Here is a 23,115-nt window from a genome sequence, read left to right on the forward strand (position 1 = left end):
AGCACACACACAGCATATACACAGCATATACACAGCATATACACAGCATATACACAGCATATACACAGCATATACACAGCGCATACACAGCATGCACACAGCACATACAGCACACACACAGCATATACACAGCATATAAACAGCATATACACAGCATATACACAGCACAGCACATACACAGCATATACACAGCATACACACAGCATATACACAGCATACACACAGCATATACACAGCACAGCACACACACAGCGATTGAGTCTCCACAACCCTCTGGCCGACAAATTTCTTCTTATCTCTGTCCTGAAAGACCAACCTCTCATTTTGTTAGCGCTTTGGTTCGAAATCCCTGAGCCACAGCAACATTAACGTACCACCTTCCCCCATGAAATCTCCGAGAGAGGGGAACTTTTCTGGATCAGTTTCTTGGTCTAAGATGTTCTTCACTTCAGAACATATAAAAAATGCTGATGATTTAAAACATCGATTAAACAGAACATTTCCACAGGAGTCATCTTTTCTGAAGTTCTTCAAGGCTCGGTATTCTCCTTTAAGAACACTACATAAATTCAAGCTGTCAGAACAGTGACTAATAGTAACATGATACAGGAATGGTGAATTAACTGAACTGTTGATACTTTTTTTCCCTCTTTCCACAGATGCTACCTGACTTGCTGAGTGTTTCCAGCAGCTTCTGTTTTTGCAACAACATTTTTTAAATGTCTATATGCAGAGCCACGATATCACCATGGTTCTGCATATCACTGACTAGCAATACCCGGTATTCTCCCGACACACTATTTCACAGAGTGGGGGGTGGAATATACATTGAGAACTATATTCTGTAGATGGACACAAAATGCTGGTGTAACTCAGCGGGACAGGCAGCATCTCTGGATAGAAGGAATGGGTTTATTCACAAAATGCTGGAGTAACTCAGCAGGTCAGGCAGCATCTCGGGAGAGAAGGAATGGGTGACGTTTCGGGTCGAGACCCTTCTTCAGACTGAAGAAGGGTCTCGACCTGAAACGTCACCCATTCCTTCTCGCCCGAGATGCTGCCTGACCTGCTGAGTTACTCCAGCATTTTGTGAATAAATACCTTCGATTTGTACCAGCATCTACAGTTATTTTCTTATAGAAGGAATGGGTGACGTTTCGGGTCGAGACCCTTCTTCCGAGTCTGTGCTCTGCATCATTCCCTTTATCTTCAGTCTGAAGAAGGGTCTCGACCCGAAACGTCACCCATTCCTTCTCTCCTGAGATGCTGCCTGACCCGCTGAGTTACTCCAGCATTTTGTGCCTACCTTTATCTTGCTGTACTTTTGAGTGCAATACTTTATTGCAACATCTATTGTTCTCAAGTTTGAACTGATTGGATCCACGTAATATGTGTCTGATCTGTTTGGATGGCTTTTGTCTGTACCTCAGTAACCCAAACACAGGCACACAAGGGAACAATAAATAAGAACGACCTACTGGTTGCAACAGTGACACCTCTCCTGCTCACAGGCTGCTGTGAACATGGACGGGGGTTTTCAATTAATATGGGAGGATGTGGCAGGTCACCACGGCGATGGGTAACAGCTCAACTGGCCTAAAGTCCGTATGACAAAGAATAAATAGCTCAGGAGAGTTGGTTGCATTTCGGAGATGTTTCAATCTGTCCTCCTGTTAATTCTTAGTCTTTTAGACTTTGGAGATACAGTGCGGAATCAGGCCCTTCGGCCCACCGAGTCCGTGCTGACCAGCGATCACCCCGTACACTAACACTACCCTATCCACGAGGGACAATTTACAATTTAATTTTCATTGGAAGCCAATTCACCTACAAATCTGTACGTCTGTGGAGTGTGGGAGGAAACTGGAGAACCCGGAGAAAGCCCATGAGGTCACATGGAGAACGTACAAACGCCATACAGACAGCACCCGCAGTCAGGAACAAACCCAGGTCTCTGGCGCTGTAAGGCAGTAACTCTAACGCTGCGCCACCGTGCTACCCCAAGTCATGTTGGACGTTTCTGCTATGAGGTTTGGCAATGCACCCATCCATAGTTGTGTTCAATGGAGAGGGGGAATCCCACCTACATCTCCCTGAGATTTGTAGTGTCCCACACTCACTCACAGGTAATAAGACCACTTTGCCCAAAGACTGGCCTTGTTGGACAAACCCAACAAACCTCAAACCCAGGGCTGCATGGTGGCACAGCGGTAGAGTTGCTGCCTCACAGCGCTTGCAGCGCCACTGACCCGGGTTCGATCCCGACTACGGGTGCTGTCTGTACAGAGTTTGTACGTTCTCCCCGTGACCGCATGGGTTTTCTCTGAGATCTTCGGCTTCCTTCCACATTCCAAAGACGTACAGGTTTGTCGTTTGACACAAAATGCTGGAGTAACTCAGCGGGTCAGGCAGCATCTCTAGAACAAATTCCTTCTCTCCAGAGATGATGCCTGGCCCGCTGAGTTACTCCAATATTTTGTGTCTACCTTCGATTTAATCCAGCATCTGCAGTTCTTTCCTACACAGGTTTGTAGATTAATTGGCTTGGTGTAAGTCGAAATTGTCTCGAGGGTGTGTAGGATAGTGTTAATGTGCTGGGATCACTGGTCGGTGCGGACTCAATGGGCCGAAGGGCCTGTTTCACCGCTGTATCTCTGAACTAAAAAACTAAAACATTCTCCTGCCTTTCCCCATAACCCCTGACACCTGTGCTAATCTAGAGTCTTGTGTTGACAGTACATGATGCCAAAGTTCGGCTGTTTGTGTCTGTTCTTGATCCTTGGTTCACATGCAGCAGAGCTCATATCAAGGAAGAGTGGACATCAGCAATGAACACAGCCTTCTGTACAGTAAGGCCACGTCGATCGTGAGGCGTTGGATCAAGGGGGGAGCCGGAAGTCTCTCTTACAGCCCACCAATGCTGCGGAATCCAGCAGAACCTTTGTCCAACAAGCACAGGAACAACGAACAGGAAGGACACAAAAAGCTGGAGAAATTCAGAGGGTCAGACAGCATGTCTGGAGAAAAGGAACAGGTGACCAGCATCTGCTGTTCCCGTCTACAAAATGTGTAGGATGGAACTGCTTCTCCACCCAACAATGGGCCGTTATGGACTCCACTCTTCTTTGCTCATCTTAGGCTTAGATGGCCTTTCGGCCCACTGGATCCGCGCCGACCAGCGATCCCCGCACATTAGCACTATCCTACACCCACTGGGGACAATTTTTTTAAACATTTACCAACCCAATTAACCAACAAACCTGTACGTCTTTGGAGTGCGGGAGGAAACCGGAGATCTCGGAGGAAACCCACGCAGGTCACGGGGAGAACATACAAACTCCGTACAGACGGCGCCCGTAGTCGGGATCGAACCCGGGTCTCCGGCGCTGCATTTGCAGTAAGGCAGCAACTCTACCGCTGCGCCACCGTGCCGCACTAGTTGCCAATCTTGTTTTGTTCTGGCCTTTTCCTACCTCCAGTCTCCACCCCCCCACCCCCCCCCCCCCACCCCACCACCCCCTCACTTCAGTCTGAAGAAGGGTTCCGACCCGAAATGTCACCTGTTCCTTTTCTCCAGAGATGCTGCCTGGGCCGCTGAGCTACTCCAGAACTTTGTGTCTGTCTTGAGACGCAGGATCAGTGTAGGCAATTCTTAAGTCAAAGACTGCCCTTGTCCCCGGTCCCACCGCCTGCACTCACACAACAAGCATGTAAAGTAGACAGGAATGAAGCAGGAATATTTACTGGAATCTTTCTTGTGGAGCAAATTTCTTTCCCTCAAAGTCAGGTTAAAAGCAATGCCGTAAATTAATTAATAGAACACATAAATAATCACATACTATGGGATTAAAGAGGTGGTATTCCAGTTTACTGGGTCCAATGAAAAGGAATACAATCCCAACGTTATTGAGAACTCTGATGAATGCACACTACACAAATGGCGTAATGATTACTTCTGTGTATTTATTGTAAGATCATAAGTGCTGTGGTTTTTAAAGCCCTACTCCCCTCCCAAAGCCCCTGCTACATCTGTCATGGGTGGTGAGGAATCGACCAGGGAAATGTTTGCTCATTGTGAATATACTGAAATCTTTTGCAATTACACCATTGATTTACACCATGCAATGAAACTGAATGACAATGCCATAGTAAAGTTTCTAAACGTTAGAGATAAATGCACACTGGAGGTAGTTTTGGAACAAACAGGAACAAGTGGACCCGTTGGACCCAAACCTCTCCTGCATTGGTGTAGCACTCCCCCCTCTCCTTCCCCCCCCCTCCCTCCGCCCAGCTCCCTTTCTCCCCCCCTTAATCCTTCCCCTCCCCCCCACCACTCCGTCCCCCTCAACACCCCTTCCATCCCCTTCCCCTCCCCCCTCCACTCCATCCCCCTCAACACCCCTTCCACTCCCTCCCCCTCCCGAGGAGATAAATTTAAACTTTAAAATGTGAATAACTTTAAAAATATAACACCAATTTCAATGAAACTTCTTCCATTAGCACCAGAGGGACAACGGTGAGTAAGGTGGGCCGAAAATTGTCGCGCTATCGTGTACCGTTTTGGCTGTAGCTTAGGAACAAACGAACAAACAAGAGTTTTAGTATATAGATGTGCCTCAAGACTTTGTTCTTGGCTGCAGCACCCAGGCAGGTCATTACTGCTCCTGTTTAACGATGGTCCAGGGTTAAAGATCATGAAAAGCAAACAGTTGTGTTCTCTTGTTTGAGTTGGGGCTGTTTGGATCAGTCTCACCAAAGTGCCTTTCTGATGATGACACTCCAAGTTTCATGCAATAAGTTTCTTTCAATTTCAGTTTACTTCCAAATTCCAAGGACTATTGGATGATGATCAAAGTCCTGGAAGACTCTGTGCCTTTTAAATATTGCACGAGGTGCCTGTATCCTTTAGCTGCAGTCAGACATCAGCCAGCTTCACCACTGACACAATAGTGTACTCACCTGGATGCTGAAATAAACTTACTCAAACCATACTCAAACCCAACCAAACTATACTAGAGAACGGTCCTGAACTACTATCTACCTCATTGGTGACCCTTGGACTAACTTCGATTGGACTTTGCCAGCTTTACCTTGCGCTGAACGTTATTCCCTTATCAAGATATGTAGTCTGAAGAAGGGTCTCGACCCGAAACATCACCCATTCCTTCTCTCTCCAGAGTTGCTGCCTGGTCCTCTGAGTTACTCCAGGATTTTGTGTCTACCATTCCCTTATCAAGTATCTATACACTGTAACTGGCTCGATTGTAACCATGTATTGTCTTTACGCTGACTGGTTAGCACGCAACAAGAGCTTTTCACTGTACCTCGGTACACGTGACAATAAACTAAACAGAACTTAAAATCCAAACCATCACAAAACAAAAATCCCCAGTAGGTTCATGTCAAGCTGATCATGGAAGCTGAGAAAGACAGATAGAATTTAAACAATGTCTACCATGATCATTAAGTTAAGCAAGGCTTGGTGCAGGTATTTATGGAACTAACGGTACCTCTGGGCTGTCGAGATGGCTGCTTCCTGGTTTTGCAACAGCACTGCCCCATGTTGCCGATGCCACGGTCTGTTGCTACAGAGAGGACATGCCAAGTCCAAGTCATCCAGAGGAATATCCACACGTGCAGCTCTCAGTCCAAATGGTCCCAGGGCCAGGAGGAACAAAACTGCTCTGCTGCTGCATTATTCCAAGCTTCTGCGCCCTGCATGCAGTCTTTCATTCATTTGAGTCTTTAATCTCTGCCCTCTTGTCTTTTACTGTAGAATTCATGGAGAGACCTGACACCAGCTACCCCCACCACTCTCTCCCTCTCCCTCTCTCTCTCTCTTAGACACAGACTAGCACTCTCTGTCCCTCTCTCCCACTCTCTTTCTTCCCCTCCCTCAAACACTCTCTCTCCCTCTTACTCTCTCTCACTCTCCCTCACACTCTCTCTCACTCACACTCCTACCCACTTACTTTTCTTTTCTCTCTCACTCTCACCCACTTTCATTTCATTCACTCTCACACACTCTCTCTCACATTCACACCCTCTCTCTCACACACTCTCTCTCTCTCTCTCTCTGTCTCACACACTCAGGCACTCTCTCTCTCTCTCTCACACTCACTCTCTGTCTCTCCCTCTCCCTCTCTCTCTCACACACATACACTCTCTCTCTCGACTCTGTCTCCCTTTCCCTCTCCCTCTCTCACACACACTCTCTCACACACTCTCTCATTCTCACACACACACACCCTCTCTCTCTCTCTCTCTCTCTCTCTCTCACACACACACTTCCTCTCACACTCTCTCTCTCTCTCTCTCTCTCTCTCTCTCACACACACACCCTCTCTCTCTCTCTCACACACTCTCTCTCTGTTGCTCTCTGACCAGTTCCCTGGGATGTACTGGCCAGCCCATCAATGCCAATTACTGCACACAACCCCAAGCACAGACAGACTCAGCTAATCAATTGTGGAAGGAGTGGATTGTTGGTTTGCTCAGAGGCAAGAACATGTGCCTTTCCACCCCCCCTCCCCCTCGCTCTCTCTCTCTCTCTCTTCCCCCATCCCCCCCCCCCCCACTCTCCCTCTCCCCCCCCCCTCCCCCTCCCCCTCCCCCTCCCCCTCTCTCTATCTTCCTCTATCTGCTGGAAACACATCTCTCTGTGTCACTTTCCCATTAAACCCTGCAGCGTATTAATTATGTTTCTTTGCTTTGAAGATGTGTAAAGGCCACAAGGGGATTTCATGTGTGCTAGCAGATGCCTTCCTCATAGCTGCAGGCAACAGAGCGGCTTTGAATGTAATAGTCAATGCAGAGTAAACTTCCTCAAAAAAAAAAATTCCAGACTCCATAAAGATCAACTAACTGACTGCAAAGTGTTTTAAACAACGGAGAATGATAGATTGCAACGCAACCTATCCGTGATTAAAGGGGCAGCTGTGTTATGTATGTGCTACTGTGTGCCGGCTGTAATGGTACTGACAACAAACTAGAGTTCATTAAGATGTGCGTTCTGAACTCCAGCCTTGCTACAGTCACTGAGATGTGATCGAGAGGTCAGCAGCAACTGATCGTCAGATGGGACACTTTGTGGGGGGAATCGTCCTCCATTACTTGAGGTTGTCAGTCAATGGCCCTGGTAATTAGAGTTTCCAGTCCACACCTTGCCACCCCCTCCCCAGATTGGTGAGGAATCTCCAGGAACTGAACTGTAACCTCCACAACTCTTTCACCAACCACTCAGGAGAAAATTCAGTGGGCTCGATTCTTTTTTAAATTGTTGAGTCACAGAGTGATACAGCACGGAAACAGGCCCTTCGGCCCAACTTACCAACACCGGCCAACACGTCCCAGCTACACTAGTCCCACCTGCCAGCGTTTGGTCCATATCTCTCCAAACCTTTCCTATTCATGTACCTGTCTAACTGTTTCTTAAACGTTGGGATAGTCCCAGCCTCAACTACCTCCTCTGGCAGCTTGTTCCATACTCCACCACCCTTTGTGTGAAAAAGTTACCCCTCAGATTCCTATTATATCTTTTCCCCTTCACCTAGAACCTATGTCCTCTGGTTCTCGATTCCCCTACTCTGGGCAAGAGACTGTGTGCATCTACCCGATCTATTCCACTCACGATTTTGTACATTTCTATAAGATCACTCCTCATCCTCCTGCGCTCCAAGGAATAGAGACCCAGCCTACTCAACTTCTCCCTTTAGCTCACACCCTCTAGTCCTGGCAATTCCTCGTACATCTTTTCTGAACCCTTTCAAGCTTGACAATATCTTATAACATGGTGCCCAGAACTGAACACAATATTCTAATTGCGGTCTCACCAACATCTTATACAACTGCAACATGACCTCCCAACTTCTATACTCAATACTCTGACTGATGAAGGCCAAAGTGCCAAAAGCCTTTTTGACCACCCTATCTACTTGCGACTCGACCTTCAAGGAACCATGCACCTGCACTCCTAGATCTCTCTGCTCTACAACACTACCCAGAGGCCTACCATTTATTGTGTAGGTCCTGCCCTTGTTAGACGTCCCAAAATGCAACACCTCACACTTCTCTGTATTAAATTCCATCAACCACTCCTCCGCCCACCTGGCCAATCAATCCAGATCCTGCTGCAATCTTTCACAATCATCTTCACTATCTGCAAAACCACTCACTTTTGTATCATCAGCAAACTTGCTAATCTTGCCCAGTATGTTCTCATCCAAATCACTGCTGTAGATGACAAACAGTAACCTTCGGCCCAGCACCGAACCCTGAGGCACACCACTAGTCACAGGCCTCCAGTCTGTGTAGCAACGTGTATATAAGCAACCTTCCACCATCACCCTCTGCTTCCTTCCATGGAGCCAATTTGCTATCCATTCAGCTATCTCTCCTTGGGTCCCATGTGATCTAACCTTCCAGAGCAGCCTACCATGCAGAACCATGCATCAGGATCAGGAGAAGGAGAGGGAGACATAGAGATATGGAAGGGTAAGGTGTAACAGTATTAACATTTCATGTTAATAATCTTTCACGAGCTTGGCCCTGAGTGCTCACTGCCCTCAAGCAATCACTCGATTTCTCTCTTCATTGATTACTACTGGTGTGCTACAAATTGAAATGCGAGCATTTTGTATTTTTATGTCATGTTTCCAGTACTTGCATTCTTTTGGATTCCAATATTCATTCATCATAAACCGTAACCTGTCAACTGTGGCTCATTTAGAAGCACTTAGCTTAGTTTAGTTTAGAGATACAGCATGGAAACAGGCCCTTCGGCCCACCGAGTCTGCGCCGACCAGCGATCCCCTCACATTAACACGACCCGACAATTTTACATTTGTACCAAGTCAATCAACCTACAAACCTGCACGTCGTTGGAGTGTAGGAGGAAACCGAAGATCTCGGAGAAAACCCACGCAGGTCACGGGGAGAACGTACAAACTCCGTACGGACGGCACCCGTGGTCAGGATCGAGCCCGTGTCTCTGGCGCTGCAAGCGCTGTAAGGCAGCAACTCTGCCGCCGCGCTACTGTGCCGCCCCAAGCATTCCTGAGACAAAGCTGTGCATCAAGTCCAGTGCCACGTGCGATTACATGCAGGTGATGTTAAATTGATATTACAACCCTCTCAGGTCTCATGCCATTATATGAAGAAAAAGAAGTTCAGTTTTACCTTGTGTCTGCCCTATTTTTACTCTCAAAAGGACACAAAGTGCTGGAGTAACTCAGCAGGTCAGGCAACATCTCTGGAGAACATGGATGGGTGAAGTTTTGCGTCGAGACCCTTCTTCAGACTGAAGAAGGTCACCAAAACATCACCTATCCATGTTCTCCAAAGATGTTGTCTGACCTGCTGAGTTACTCCAGTACTTTGTGTCCTTTTGTGTGTTAACTGGCATCTGCGGTTCCTTGTTTCTACAATATTTCATCTGCTCACTGAATAAAAGTAACAGAAGATCTAAAGTAAGAACAGATACTGATGCGGAATCTCAGCAAAATAGAGACAGTAGACAAGGAACAGTAGATGCTGGAATTTTCAGCAAAACACAAAGTGCTGGATTAACGCAACATCAGGTAGAATCTGTGGATTGACATAAAAACCTGGAGTAACTCAGCAGGACAGGAAGCATCTCTGGAGAGAAGGAATGGGTGAGGGAATGGTTAGGCGACATTTCGGCTTCTTCAGACTGAAGTTATTCCAGCAGTTTGAGTTTTGCAAAAATCTCGGCAGGTCGGGCAGCATCTGTGGAAAGAGAAATCCGAACCTTCATCAGAACTGGGAAGGAGAGAAAGATGCAAATTAGTGTTCAGTAGAAGAGAAAGTAGGGAGGGGTGTGTCGATAACGTAAGCATCACTGATTGTTGAGTTGAAATGGGTTAATTAATGCCTGTAGTTGCTAGCACATGGACCTTCTGTGTCTGTGTAATGATTTGTTGATGGTAAACCTGGGATAAGAGAACACGAGGCTGTTGTACTTCGTGGTCCGGTATCTGTTGTACCTTTGTTATGACCCTGGACGGACCACAAGTACACGTGTTTAAAAGGTCATAATGCTGGAGCTTAAATCCAGGCTGTTTATTCGGTGGCCACCTGGAACCAGAGTGGCCACCTAATCACCTCAAGCTCTTATATACACGTTGCTACACAGGCAAACAAAGTAGTCCTTATGATACAACAAAGTAGTCCTTGCAGTATCACAACAGAGGCAAAATGATAAAGTATAGAAAATGGAGATTACTGGTGAAAATGAGCAGGTCAGGCGGCGGTAATGGAAAGAGACGCAGTTAATGTTTCAAATGAGGGACCTTACATCAGTCCGGGAAAAAAAAGATAGTCTGGATAGCCATGAAATGTGGGCGAAACCAGGGGAATGTCTCTGCAGACAAGGGTCTGGACATTATCACATTGCTACGTGGGAACTTGTTACAAATTGACAACTCTGTGTCTTGCAACATAACAGTGACTACACCTCAGTTCCTTCACTGATAAAGGTCATCGGTCTGAAGAAGGGTCTCGACCCGAAACGTCACCCATTCCCTCTCCTAGATGCTGCCTGACCTGCTGAGTTACTCCAACACTTTGTGATTTGTACCAGCATCTGCAGTTATTTTCCTACACCTCAGTTCCTGCTCCTTCTGCGGATTCAAAGGGTCCTGACATTAGATTGATGTCGAGCAGGGGAGTAGCCATCTGCGGCCTGCCAGTCAACATTAGTGGAACAAATTATCTGATCATTATCCCATTGTTAATATGGGGAGTTACCTGTGTGGAACTGGCTGCCAAACCTCTGACAGGACAACAGTTTAACAGTAAGCACAGTCTCACTCACACTCATTCTCACTCACTCACTCACTCACTCACTCACTCACTCACTCACTCACTCACTCACTCACTCACTCACTCACTCACTCACCCACTCACTCACACTCTACCTCACTCACCCACTCACCCACACTCACACTAATTCACACTCACTCATACTCATTCTCACTCACTCACACACTCACTCACTCACACTCATTCTCACTCACTCACACTCACTCACTCACTCACTCTCACTCACTCACTCACACACTCACTCACCCTCACACTCACCCTCACACTCACCCTCACTCACTCACTCACCCTCACTCACTCACTCACTCACACACTCACCCTCACACTCACTCACCCACTCACTCACCCACTCACTCACCCACTCACTCACTCACTCACCCACCCACTCACCCACTCACTCACTCACCCACTCACTCACCCACTCACTCACCCACTCACTCACTCACTCACCCACCCACTCACCCACTCACCCACCCACTCACCCATCCACTCGCTTACACTCATTCTCACTCATTCTCACTCACTCTCATTCTCGCTCACTCACTCACCCACCCACTCACTCACCCACACCCATCCACTCACCCATCCACTCATTCTCACTCACCCATCCACTCACTCACTCACTCACTCACTCACCCATCCATCCACTCACTCACCCACTCACTCACCCACTCACTCACCCATCCACTCACTCACCCACTCACTCACTCACTTACCCATCCACTCACTCACTCACTCACTCACTCACTCACTCACTCACTCACTCACTCACTCACTCACTCACTCACTCACTCACTCACTCACTCACTCACTCACTCACTCACTCACTCACTCAGCAAGTCATGCAGCAGCTCTTGAGAACATGGACAGGTGACATTTGAGAACGTTACCCTTCTTCAGATGTATCACTCTGAAGAAGGGTCCCGAACCGAAACGTCACTTATCCATGTTGTCCAGGGATGCTGCTTGACCCGCAGAATATTCCAGCAGTGTGACTTGTTTTGTAAACCAGCATTTGTAGTTCCTTCTTTCTACACACGCACACACGCACACGCACGCACAGACGCGCACACACACACGCACACACACACACAGACGCACACACACAAACATGCACAGACACACACGCACAGACACATGCAGACACACACACGCACACACGCACACACACACACACATGCACACATGCACACGCACACAGACACACACATATGCACACACACACACAATAGCACACATACACAGCCTCTGAATGATGAATGTGCAGTGAGTGAGTCCCAGGCACCAGATTGCTCCCAAGGATCTGAATATACCAGGTAGCAAACAGTAATTGAGAAACTAAGTGTAGAGTGAACTAAAATGAACATTCTTTCCAAAATACACCACATTAATCTAGCACTTGCCTCCATTAGACAGAAAGCTGTGAAACGTCCCTAATAGACTAAGTAATCTTTCTCACAGCTCAATGTCCCGAGTCGGACGTTGTAAGATTGCAGAATATTTTAAGTTGAATGGTTATCTTGTTACAATCACGAAGGCAGCACACATAGCTCTATCCCCGTGTTATATTGTATGATGGTGACGTTACCTCTGATCCTAACAGCATTCAGATAGAATGATTAATCTGCAAAAACCACCTGCCTGTAGCCACAATCCAGAGAAGCAGAGATTGGAAATGGAAACATGTTAAGGAAGGGAGAACATTTGTCAGGATTGAAGATAGTAACACAGTCATGGTTATGTGCAAAGTCAAGTCAAGTCAAGTCAATTTTATTTGTATAGCACATTTAAAAACAACCCACTTTGACCAAAGTGCTGTACAACAGTTATGTTACTAAGAAACGAACATACAATGGCACACAAACATAACAGCACATACATAAACAGTTCACAGCGCCCCCTCAGAGGGCCTCAAACGCTAGGGAGTAGAAATAGGTTTAGAGCCTGGACTTAAAGGAGTCGATGGAGGGGGCAGTTCTGATCGGGAGAGGGATGTTGTTCCACAGTCTAGGAGCTGCAACCGCAAAAGTGCAGTTACCCCTGAGCTTAAGCCTAGACCGCGGGATAGTGAGTAGCCCCAAGTCGGCCGACCTGAGGGACCTGGAGATAGAATGGTGGGATAGAAGATTTTTGATATGGGGGGGCAAGCCCGTTTAGGGCTTTGTATGTGAATAGGAGGAGCTTGAAGTTGATTCTGTACCGTACTGGGAGCCAGTGGAGAGAGGCCAGAATCGGGGTGATGTGGTCCCTTTTACGGGTACCCATCAGGAGTCTCGCTGCGGCGTTTTGGACCAGTTGCAGGCGGGACAGGGATGATTGGCTGATCCCAGTGTATAGGGAGTTGCAGTAGTCTAGGCGGGAGGAAATTAATGCGTGAATTACTTTTTCAATGTCCTCAAATTGGAGGAATGGTTTGATTTTAGCTATGGTACAAAACTGGAAGAAGCTGGCTAAGACAGGGAGGCTTCCTGAGTTTGACATGAAGTTTATAAACACCTCAGGTTTCACTGCAAGGGCTGACATTGCCATCGTCTCTGGTGATAAAACCCTGAAGACAGTGCAGACTCCGCATTCTACTCCTTTGCAATACCAAGGAAGCAGCAGAAGAAAGGGGAGATTCATTGCTACAGAAAGCTGTGGAGGCCAAGTCAATGGATACTTTTCAAGCGGAGTTAGATAGATGTGTAGGAAGGAACTGCTGGTTTAAACCAAAGACAGACACAAAATGCTGGAGTAACTCGGCGGGACAGGCAGCATCTCTGGAAACAGCAGAAACCGTGGAAACAGCTGGAACCCATTCCTTCTCTCAACCTGAAACATCACCCATTCCTTCTACATCAGTCCGAAGAAGGGTCTCGACCCGAAAAGTCACCCATTACTTCTCTCCAGAGATGCTGCCTGTCCCGCTGAGTTAATCCAAAATCTTTGGCGATAGATAGATTCTTGATTGACAATAGACAATAGACAATAGGTGCAGGAGGAGGCCATTCGGCCCTTCGAGCCAGCACCGCCATTCAATGTGATCATGTACCCCGTTCCTGCCTTCTCCCCATACCCCCTGACTCCGCTATCCTTAAGAGCTCTATCTAGCTCTCTCTTGAATGCATTCAGAGAATTGGCCTCCATTGCTTTCTGAGGCAGAGAAAACCACAGATTTACAACTCTCTGACTGAAAAAGTTTTTCCTCATCTCAGTTCTAAATGGCCTACCCCTTATTCTTAAACTGTGGCCCCTTGTTCTGGACTCCCCCAACATTGGGAACATGTTTCCTGCCTCTAACGATTGATAAAGGTGTCGGGGGTTTTGGGGAGAAGGCAGGAGAATGGGGTTGAGAGGGAAAGATAGATCAGCCATGATTGAATGGCAGAGTAGACTTGATGGGATGGATGGCCTAATTCTGCTCCTAGAACTTATGAGATGTGAGATCTTTCCCGAGTGAAATGTCTCTCTGCCGCAAGGCATCCTAACCAAATTGGAACAGATCGTGAAAGCATTCACACTGTGGTGTTTCTCAGTGAAACGTGCATGGTTTTACTCTCTGCTGAATGGAAATGGTGAATCACTGCCATAAATCCAAAGACACTTCAATAGTGCGCGCTGTTGGTCAGGGACAATCAAACACAAAGAAAGGAACAATGAGCGGAGGAGAGAACATGAGGAAAGACAGGAGCAAACATAAAGGAAAATACAGAAACCGTGGCTCAGTGCTAATGAGCAGCAGTCAGCTAGTTGGATTTATTCACCAAATGCTGGAGTAACTCAGCAGGTCAGGCAGCATCTCGGGAGAGAAGGAATGGGTGACGTTTCGGGTCGAGACCCTTCTTCAGACTAGTTGGATATTGTGGTTCATCGGGGAAGCCAAGATTTGTTTAATATTTACAAAAAAATGGATTCAGAATAAAAAAAATAGAAACAAAACAATGACTGCGCAAAAATTCTTCCGACATTCTCGGAGGGTGTATATACATTCATTTGTGGCATCGACACAAAATGCTGGAGTAACTCTGCGGAACAGGCAGCATCTCTGGAGAGAAGGAATGGGTGACGTTTCGGATCGAGACCCTTCTTCAGACACTTTTTGTCAAATCGTAGAGTCCATAGGTATAGAGTCATAGAGTCACAGAGTGACACAGTGTGGAAACAGGCCCTTTGGCACAACTCGCCCACACCGGCCAACAATGTCCCAGCTACACTAGTCCCACTTGCCTGCGCTTGGTCCATCTCCCACCAAACCTGTCCTATCCATGTACCTGTCTAATGGTGGGATAGTCCCAGCCTCAACTACCTCCTCTGGCAGCTTGTTCCATACACCCACCACCCTTTGTGTGAAAAGGTTACCCCTCGGATTCCTATTAAATCTTTTCCCCTTCACCTTGAACCTATGTCCTCTGGTCCTTAATTCCCCTACTCTGGGCAAAAGACTGCTTCTATGATTCCTCTCATGATTTTGTATATCATTTTAAGCTGCACCCAGCATTGAGGTTCATTAGGGAGGCCAAGCTGCATAAACATTTTATTCGTAGAAACAGTCACACTTGCTAAAGCTCTGCAAAATTTCCTTTTAATCCCCTCTCTTTCCCCTCCCACGCTACCCATATCACTTCCCCCAGCTTTACACTTCACACCTACTCCACTTTCCTGACTGTCACTTTGTTATCTAATTTTCACCTCTAGCCTTTGTCATTTACTCCACCCTCCTCACATGTACTTACCAGACTCCCCCCCCCCCTCCCCCGACCCCTCACCCAACACCCAACCCCCGCTCATCTCTCATAGAAACATAGAAAATAGGTGCAGGAGTAGGCCATTCGGCGCTTTCAGCCAGCACAGACATTCAATATGTGTAGGAAAATAACTGCAGATGCTGGTTCAAATTGAAGGTAGACACAAAGTGTTGGAGTAACTCACCGGGTCAGGCAGCATCTCAGGAGAGAAGGAATGGGTGACGTTTCGGGTCGAGACCCTTCTTCAGAGATAAAGCAGGAGAATTGGATTGAGAGGGGAATATAGATTAGCCATGATTGAATGGTGGAATAGAGTTGATGGGCAGAATGGCTCCTGCGTCTTATGGTCTTATGGCCGTGTTGCTTGCTGGCTGCTATTGCCAAGAACGTTTCTTCAAGGATTGGGAAAAAAATTGCAGTTGGAGTATTGGATAGGAAAGACCCAGTTGTCCTGGTCTATGTGGGTACCAACAAAATAGTTCGACGAATGAAAGATATTCCAGTGACTATATGAGCAGACAGACACAAAATGCTGGAGTAACTGCGGTTCGGGCAGCATCTCTGGATGAAAGGAATGGGTGATGTTTCGGGTCGAGACCCTTCTTCAGACCCTTCTGTCCAGAGAAGCTGCCTGGAGGCACAAAATGTCACTCCAGCATTTTGTGTCTATCTTCGGTGTAAACCAGCATCTGCAACTCCTTCCTACAGGATTATATGAGCAGCTCATGTCGAACTTAAAAACAGGAAAACAGAGATAATAACGTCGGCATTACTTCCTGGGCCATGTCCAAATCGGCATTGAGTAAAGAAAATCAAAGAGCTGAATGCATGGTTCAAAATGTAGTTTGAGGAATGGGGAAAACAGAGAGTTATTCTGCTATAACAAGCTTCATTTGAATCAGACTGGTACCAATATCACAGCAAATTGTGTAACTGAGGTTCCAGGTAAGACTTTGAACTAATTAGTCTCGGGGAGGGACTAAGGAAGTTTGAGAAAGTGAAAGAGAAAGGGCAAAGAATTATGCAACGCAGCAGAATAGATAATGATGAGTGAGTGTTAATAATATGAATGATAAGTCATGTGATAATAATATCCCCTTGGTATATTAGGGGATGTGAGGCTTGTGGAACAATCATGTGTCACTTTAAGTTACATGTAGACTTGGCTAAGCAAATGAACTGTGCAGCCCACGTTCATAGAAACATAGAAAATAGGTGCAGGAGTAGGCCATTCGGCCCTTCGAGCCAGCACCGCCATTCAATATGATCATGGCTGATCATCCAGCTCAGTAACCTTTACCTGCCTTCTCTCCATACCCCCTGATCCCTTTAGCCACAAGGGCCACATCTAACTCCCTCTTAAATATAGCCAATGAACTGGCCTCAACTACCTAGTTCAGTTTAGTTTTAGTTTAGTTTAGATATACAGCGCGGAAACTGGCCCTTCGGCCCACCGAGTCCGCACCGACCAACGATCCCTAACACTATCCTACACACACGATAGGGACAATTTAGAATTTACAGTTCACAATACCGAGCCAATTAACCTACAAACCTGTACATCTTTGGAGTGTGGGAGGAAACCGGAGATCCCGGAGAAAACCCATGCAGGTCATAGGGAGAACGTACAAACTCTGTACGGACAGCACCTGTAACCAGGATCGAACCTGTGTCTCTGGCGCTGTAAGCGCTGTTAGGCAGCAACTCTACCCACTACGCCAGTATGCCATCCGTGACGGGAAATAGAGAGATGACATTTCCCCAAGGTTGCGACCCTTCTCCAGAACGAACAATCCAGAGTGTGTTCTTTCCATTTCCCTCCACAGATGCTGACTGACCCGCCGAGTACCTCCAGCAATCATTCAGCCATGCTTACTGATCATCATGCCATTCAGTGACAGGACCATTGTGTAACAATTATACTTGAGATGCCAACATCAACAGTAGTGCTTCTACCAATTCTAACTTACGATAGTCAGCAACGTTGCAGATCCAGCTTAGTGGAAATATGGTTTTCGACATGTTTCGTATCATATTAAATCTGACAACCCTGCTTAACTGCTGTTACCCTTCATGCAAGAACCACAGATTAGCAACACTTTTTCTTGCCAAGGGTAAGGAGTGAAAGTGAATGTTGGAAAATGTTAAAGGATCAAAGTCTCTTTGTAATTGTAGCTTTGAAGGAGAGGACTGGTGTTCCAAATGATCTCTGAGATTATAGTATCATCCGTCCCCAGGCAATGATAATTTTGATGCGATTGATGTGTCTTTTTTTATTTTGCACCTTTGCTGAGTTTCCAATCCTCCTCGCCAGAATATTTAGCCATGCGCTCACAGGGACAACGTGCAAACTCCGCACACAGAGAGCAACAGAGAGTGATCAATGGTCGGCCCGGAAGGCGGTGGGCCGAAGGTCCAGTTTCCGCGCTGTATCTCTAAAAAGTCTAAAAAGGTCTAAAAGTACTTTAAGGCGGCACAGCGGCAGAGTTGCTGCCTTACAGCGCCAGTTACCAGGGTTCAACCGTGACTACGGGTGCTGTCTGACCAGAGGTTGTACATTCTCCCTGTATCCATGTAGGTTTTCTCCGGGTGCTCCGGTTTCCTCCACATCCCAAAGACATGTGGGTTTGCAGGTTAATTGGCTTCTGTACATTGCAATTTGTCCCCAGCATGCAGGGTCGTGCTAGCACACAGGGTCATGGCGGGTTGGCGCGGACACGGTGGGCGAAAGACCTCTTTCCACGCTGTATCTCGAAAGGTTAACAAAAGTAAAAGGTCAGGATTGAACTGGGGCCTCTTGCGCTGTGAGGCAGCAACGCTACCAGATGCAGCACTCTACCACCCAAATGCAGGAATTCCTTCAGCCAGCACATTGCCAGATCAACTGATACAGCTTGTGTGGGAAGGAACGGCAGATGCTGGTTTAAACCGAAGAAAGACACAAAAAGCTGGAGTAACTCAGCGGGTCTGGCAGCATCTCTGGAGAGGAGGAATGGGTGACGTTTCTGACGAAGGGTCTCGACCCGAAACTTCACCCATTCCTTTTCTCCAGTGATGCTGCCTGACCCGCTGAGTTTCTCCAGGTTTTTGTGTGTGTCGTCTTCAGCTGATACAGCTTGCTCGATTTCACCTTTGAAAAACACTGACCCATGCCGGAGAATGGAGAGTGTGTCGGGATTTGACTATTTCTGTGGAGTTAAATAAAGCAACAGAGGCGATGTTGCCCGGTGGGATCCCTGCACCAGACGTCTCCTGCGCTAATATCGTCCTTGTGACGCTGTAAAGGTGAACTGGGTTCCCTCGGTGTCTGCTGACGCAGCTGAAGAAGCCTGCGATGCGAACGCACCTGGGCATTTTGGGAGATTGTTAATCACCAGCTGAAGATAGACACAAAATGCCGGAGCAACTCAGTGGGACAGGCAGCTGCTCTGGAGAGAAGGAACGGGCGACGTTTCGGGTCGAGACCCTTCTTCAGACCAGAGCCCAAAACGTCACCCATTCCTTCTCTCCAGAGATGCTGCCTGTCCCGCTGAGTTGCTCCAGCATTTTGTGTCTACCTTCGGTTTAAACCAGCATCTGCAGTTCCTTCCTACACATTAATCATCAGCTGCTGGCTTAGCTAGTCAGAAGGAAACTAATTGCCTATCACCACCAAACAGGTTTTTTTTATTTACACAGTAATAAAACTCAATGACAGTGGCCTGTGTTCAGAATAATCAGAATAAGCCTGCACACCAGCTGTGCCCTCACACTGTCTTTGTCTGACGCCCTGGAGATGACTTTGCTTATTAAAGGAGAAATGCCGTCTAATTGTCACCGTAGACTAAAAGTCACAGGGGGGGTTATCAGTGAACCATTGTGCAGAAAGGAACTGCAGATACCGGTTTGAACCGAAGACAGACACAAAAAGCTGGAGTAACTCAACCGGTCAGACAGCATCTCTGGAGAGAAGGAATAGGTGACGTTTTGGGTCGAGACCCTTCTTCAGGTCTCAAACCGAAACGTCTCCAGAGATGCTGCCTGAGCTCCAGCATTTTGTGTCCTTTTGTGTATTAACCAGCATCTGCATTTCCTTGTTTCTACAGTACGTCTGACTTGCCCCAAATAAAGCAGTGGGCAAATTGCTAGACCAAGGATCTGTGGGGGATGACTACAGTCTAAGGCTGTTAGGGATAGGAAAGGTTTATTGGTATATGGACCAAACTCAGGCAGATGAGACTAATGTTGGTGGGGTATCCTGGTTGGCATAGGCAAGTTGGGCTGAAGGGCCTTTTCCCATGACTATGCTGAATATTCAGAATCAGAGTGCAGTGGGGACACCCTTCAAATGAGGGAAGTGATATTACTCTAGGGGACCGCATGAGTGGCAGGGGTATTCGGTTCAAGATTAGGTGTGAACACCAGTGTGAAGCAACTGGGAATGTACAGACACTGAGTGTGTAAGAGAGAACTGCAGATGCGGGTTTAAATCGAAGGGAGGCACAAAATGCTGGAGTAACTCAACGGGACAGGCAGCACCTCTGGAGAGAAGGAAGTACAGACACTGAGAATGTATGAAGAGATTTTACACAGTTTTTGTTTATTATATATATTTTTTATTCTGGATAAAAAGTATTTTGGAAAGAAAAGTAGGTGAAAAAGAGGGAATCACCTTCTTGGTTTCTGCCATTGCAATGCATTCACCCGAGAGTCACTTCATTTTAACTATAAAGATGCCTGAATTTGTCAAATGAGTTATATGTTTTATCTTTAATTATAATATTGAAATGTCATTGCTGCTGGTTCGTTAAATATTGCCCAGGACATTACAGAGAACTTCCCTGCACTATATATAGGTTGGCACAGTGGCGCAGCGTGTCAGGTAAGGAACTGTAGGTGCTGGTATATACCGAAGGTAAGACACAAATTGCTGGAGTAACTCAGCGGGTCAGGCAGCGTCTCTGGAGCAAAAGGATGGGTGACATTTTGGGTCGGGAAGGTTCTTCAGATGCAGTGGCACAGCAATACAGTTGCCGCCCGACTGCGCCAGAGACCCAGGTTCGATCCTGACTCCAAATGCTGTCTGTACGGAGTTTATATGTTCTCCCTGCGACCACGTGGGTTTTCTCCGGGTGCTCCGGTCTCCACCCACGTTCCAAAGATGTGCAGGTTGTGTCAGTTAATTGGCTGCTGTAAAATGTCCCTAGTGTGTAGGATGGAACTAGTCTACAGGTGGTGGCTGGTCGGCACAGACTTGGTGGGCCGAAGGGCCTGTTTCCAAGATGTATCACAAAAATGAAAAAAACGATGTGGGAATGCAGAGAATGGAGGAACATGGATTATGTGCAGGCAGATAAGACTTGGTCTTTGCATCATGTTCAGCACAGACGTTGTGGGCCGAATGGCCTGGTTCTGTCCTGTACTGTTCTATCTAGTATTCTGTTTTTTATTAGGATACAATAGATGGCAGAACACTGAGCACTGTGGAGGGGCAGAGGGAGAGCGGGATTACCGAAGGTAACGGGAAAGGTCAAGAAGATGATGAAAACATCATTTGGCTGCCATTCTTTACTAGCCGAAGCTCAGAATTATAGAGCAGAAAAGTCATGCTGAAGTTGTGTGCAACTTCACTGGTTTAAGTCTCAGCTTGAGTACTGCATACAGTTCTAGTCATAAGAAGGATGTGAATGCATTGGAGAGGGCGCGGAGGAGATTTCTAAAGAGTAGTACAAGAAAAGAACTGCGGATGCTGGTACAAATCGAAGGTATTTATTCACAAAATGCTGGAGTAACTCAGCAGGTCAGGCAGCATCTCGGGAGAGAAGGAATGGGTGACGTTTCGGGTCGAGACCCTTCCTCAGACTGATGTCAGGGGGGCGGGACAAAGGAAGGATATAGGTGGAGACAGGAAGGTAGAGGGAGATCTGAGATGGGGGAGGGGAAGAGAGGGACAGAGGTACGATCTAAAGTTGGAGAAGTCAATGTTCATACCGTTGGGCTGCAAACTGCCCAGGCGAAATATGAGGTGCTGTTCCTCCAATTTCCGGTGGGCCTCACTATGGCACTGGAGGAGGCCCATGACAGAAAGGTCAGACTGGGAATGGGAGGGGGAGTTGAAGTGCTCAGCCACCGGGAGATCAGATTGGCAAATGCGGACCGAGCGTTTATAAAGATTAATAAAGATTTATAAAGTCGTTGATAGCTCTGGATAATTGGAGCTGCGATTCAAAATTGGAACAGGAGAGGCTGCACAGAGATTTAGATCATAAGGTCATAAGGAATAGGAGTAGAATTAGGCCATTCGGCCCATCAAGATCACTCCTCCATTCAATCATGGCTGATCTATCTCTCCCTCCTAACCCCACTCTCCTGTCTTCTCCCCTTCACCTCTGACACCCGCACTGATCAAATTCAAATGAAGTCTTTAAAATCATGATGGGTTTAGATTGTGTAAATCAGGACATTTATAGAGTCAGATAGAGATACAGCCAGAGAAACAGAGATGGAGAATAGAGATTCTATTTGCATATTATTTAGTTTCGTTTAGTTTAATTTAGAGAAACAGGCGTGGTCCGTACCAACCAGCAATCCCCACACATTAACATTATCCAACACACACTAGGCACAATTTACATTTATACCAAGCCAAAGGTATTTATTCACAAAATGCTGGAGTAACTCAGCAGGTCAGGCAGCATCTCAAGAGAGAAGGAATGGGTGACGTTTCGGGTCAAGACCCTTCTTCAGTCTGAAGAAAGGTCTCGACCCGAAACGTCACCCATTCCTTCTCTCCTGAGATGCTGCCTGACCTGCTGAGTTACTCCAGCATTTTGTGAATAAATACCTTCGATTTGTACCAGCATCTGCAGTTATTTTCTTACACTCTTAACGCCGAGCCAATTAATCTACAAACCTGGACGCCTTTGGAATGTGGGAGGAAACCAAAGATTTTGGAGAAAACCCACGCAGGTCACGGGGAGAACGTACAAACTCCATACAGATTTCACCAATTGCCAAGATCAAACCCGGGTCTCTGGCGCTGAGAGAGCTGTAAAGCAGCAACTCCACTGCTGCTCCACTGTAGAATACAATACCATTCAACTACATATTTACACTAATCCTACATTAATTGCATTTTTTGAAATTCTCTCCACATTCTTATCAATTTCCCCCAGATTTGACCACTCATCCACAAACCTGGGAAGATTACCAGCAGCCAATGATGCTACAAAACAAAGTGCTGCCCCCCCCCCCATAGATGTTGCCTGGCCTGCTGAGTTCCTCCTGCGCTTTGATTTGGCTCACGATTCAAGTTTCGGCAGTCTCCTGCGTCCTTGTCAGCAAACTAATCGAAGCCACCTGCACACCTTTAGGCAATGGGAGGAAACCGGATCATTCATGGGAAACCCACGCCGTCACAGGGAGAACATGCAAACTCCACACCGACAGCACATCCAGTCAGAATTGATCCCAGGCCTTTGGCGCTGTGAGGTTGTGGCTCCACCAGCTGTGCCACTACGGGACAGGAGGGACATGAATTAGTGGCCAATTGCAACGTGCCTTCCTTGTG

The 23,115-nt window shown here is 46.9% G+C and overlaps 1 protein-coding gene across 3 annotated transcripts in view; it reads right to left on the bottom strand.

Annotated features, from left to right (window-relative positions):
• LOC144609981 (rho GTPase-activating protein 22-like) overlaps positions 1–23,115 on the bottom strand; it is a 343,649-nt gene that overhangs the window by 188,771 nt on the left and 131,763 nt on the right. The window contains exon 1 of one of the 3 annotated variants that reach the window (XM_078428397.1): positions 5,511–5,689. The exons of the other annotated variants lie outside the window; for them this stretch is intronic. Coding sequence (XP_078284523.1) covers positions 5,511–5,616 — 106 coding nt within the window. The 5' untranslated portion in view covers positions 5,617–5,689. Of the gene's footprint in view, positions 1–5,510; positions 5,690–23,115 lie in introns of those variants that run through there. 3 annotated transcript variants of the gene reach the window in all.

This window comes from Rhinoraja longicauda, chromosome 35 (assembly GCF_053455715.1).
Source record: "Rhinoraja longicauda isolate Sanriku21f chromosome 35, sRhiLon1.1, whole genome shotgun sequence".
Lineage (NCBI taxonomy): Eukaryota > Metazoa > Chordata > Chondrichthyes > Rajiformes > Arhynchobatidae > Rhinoraja > Rhinoraja longicauda.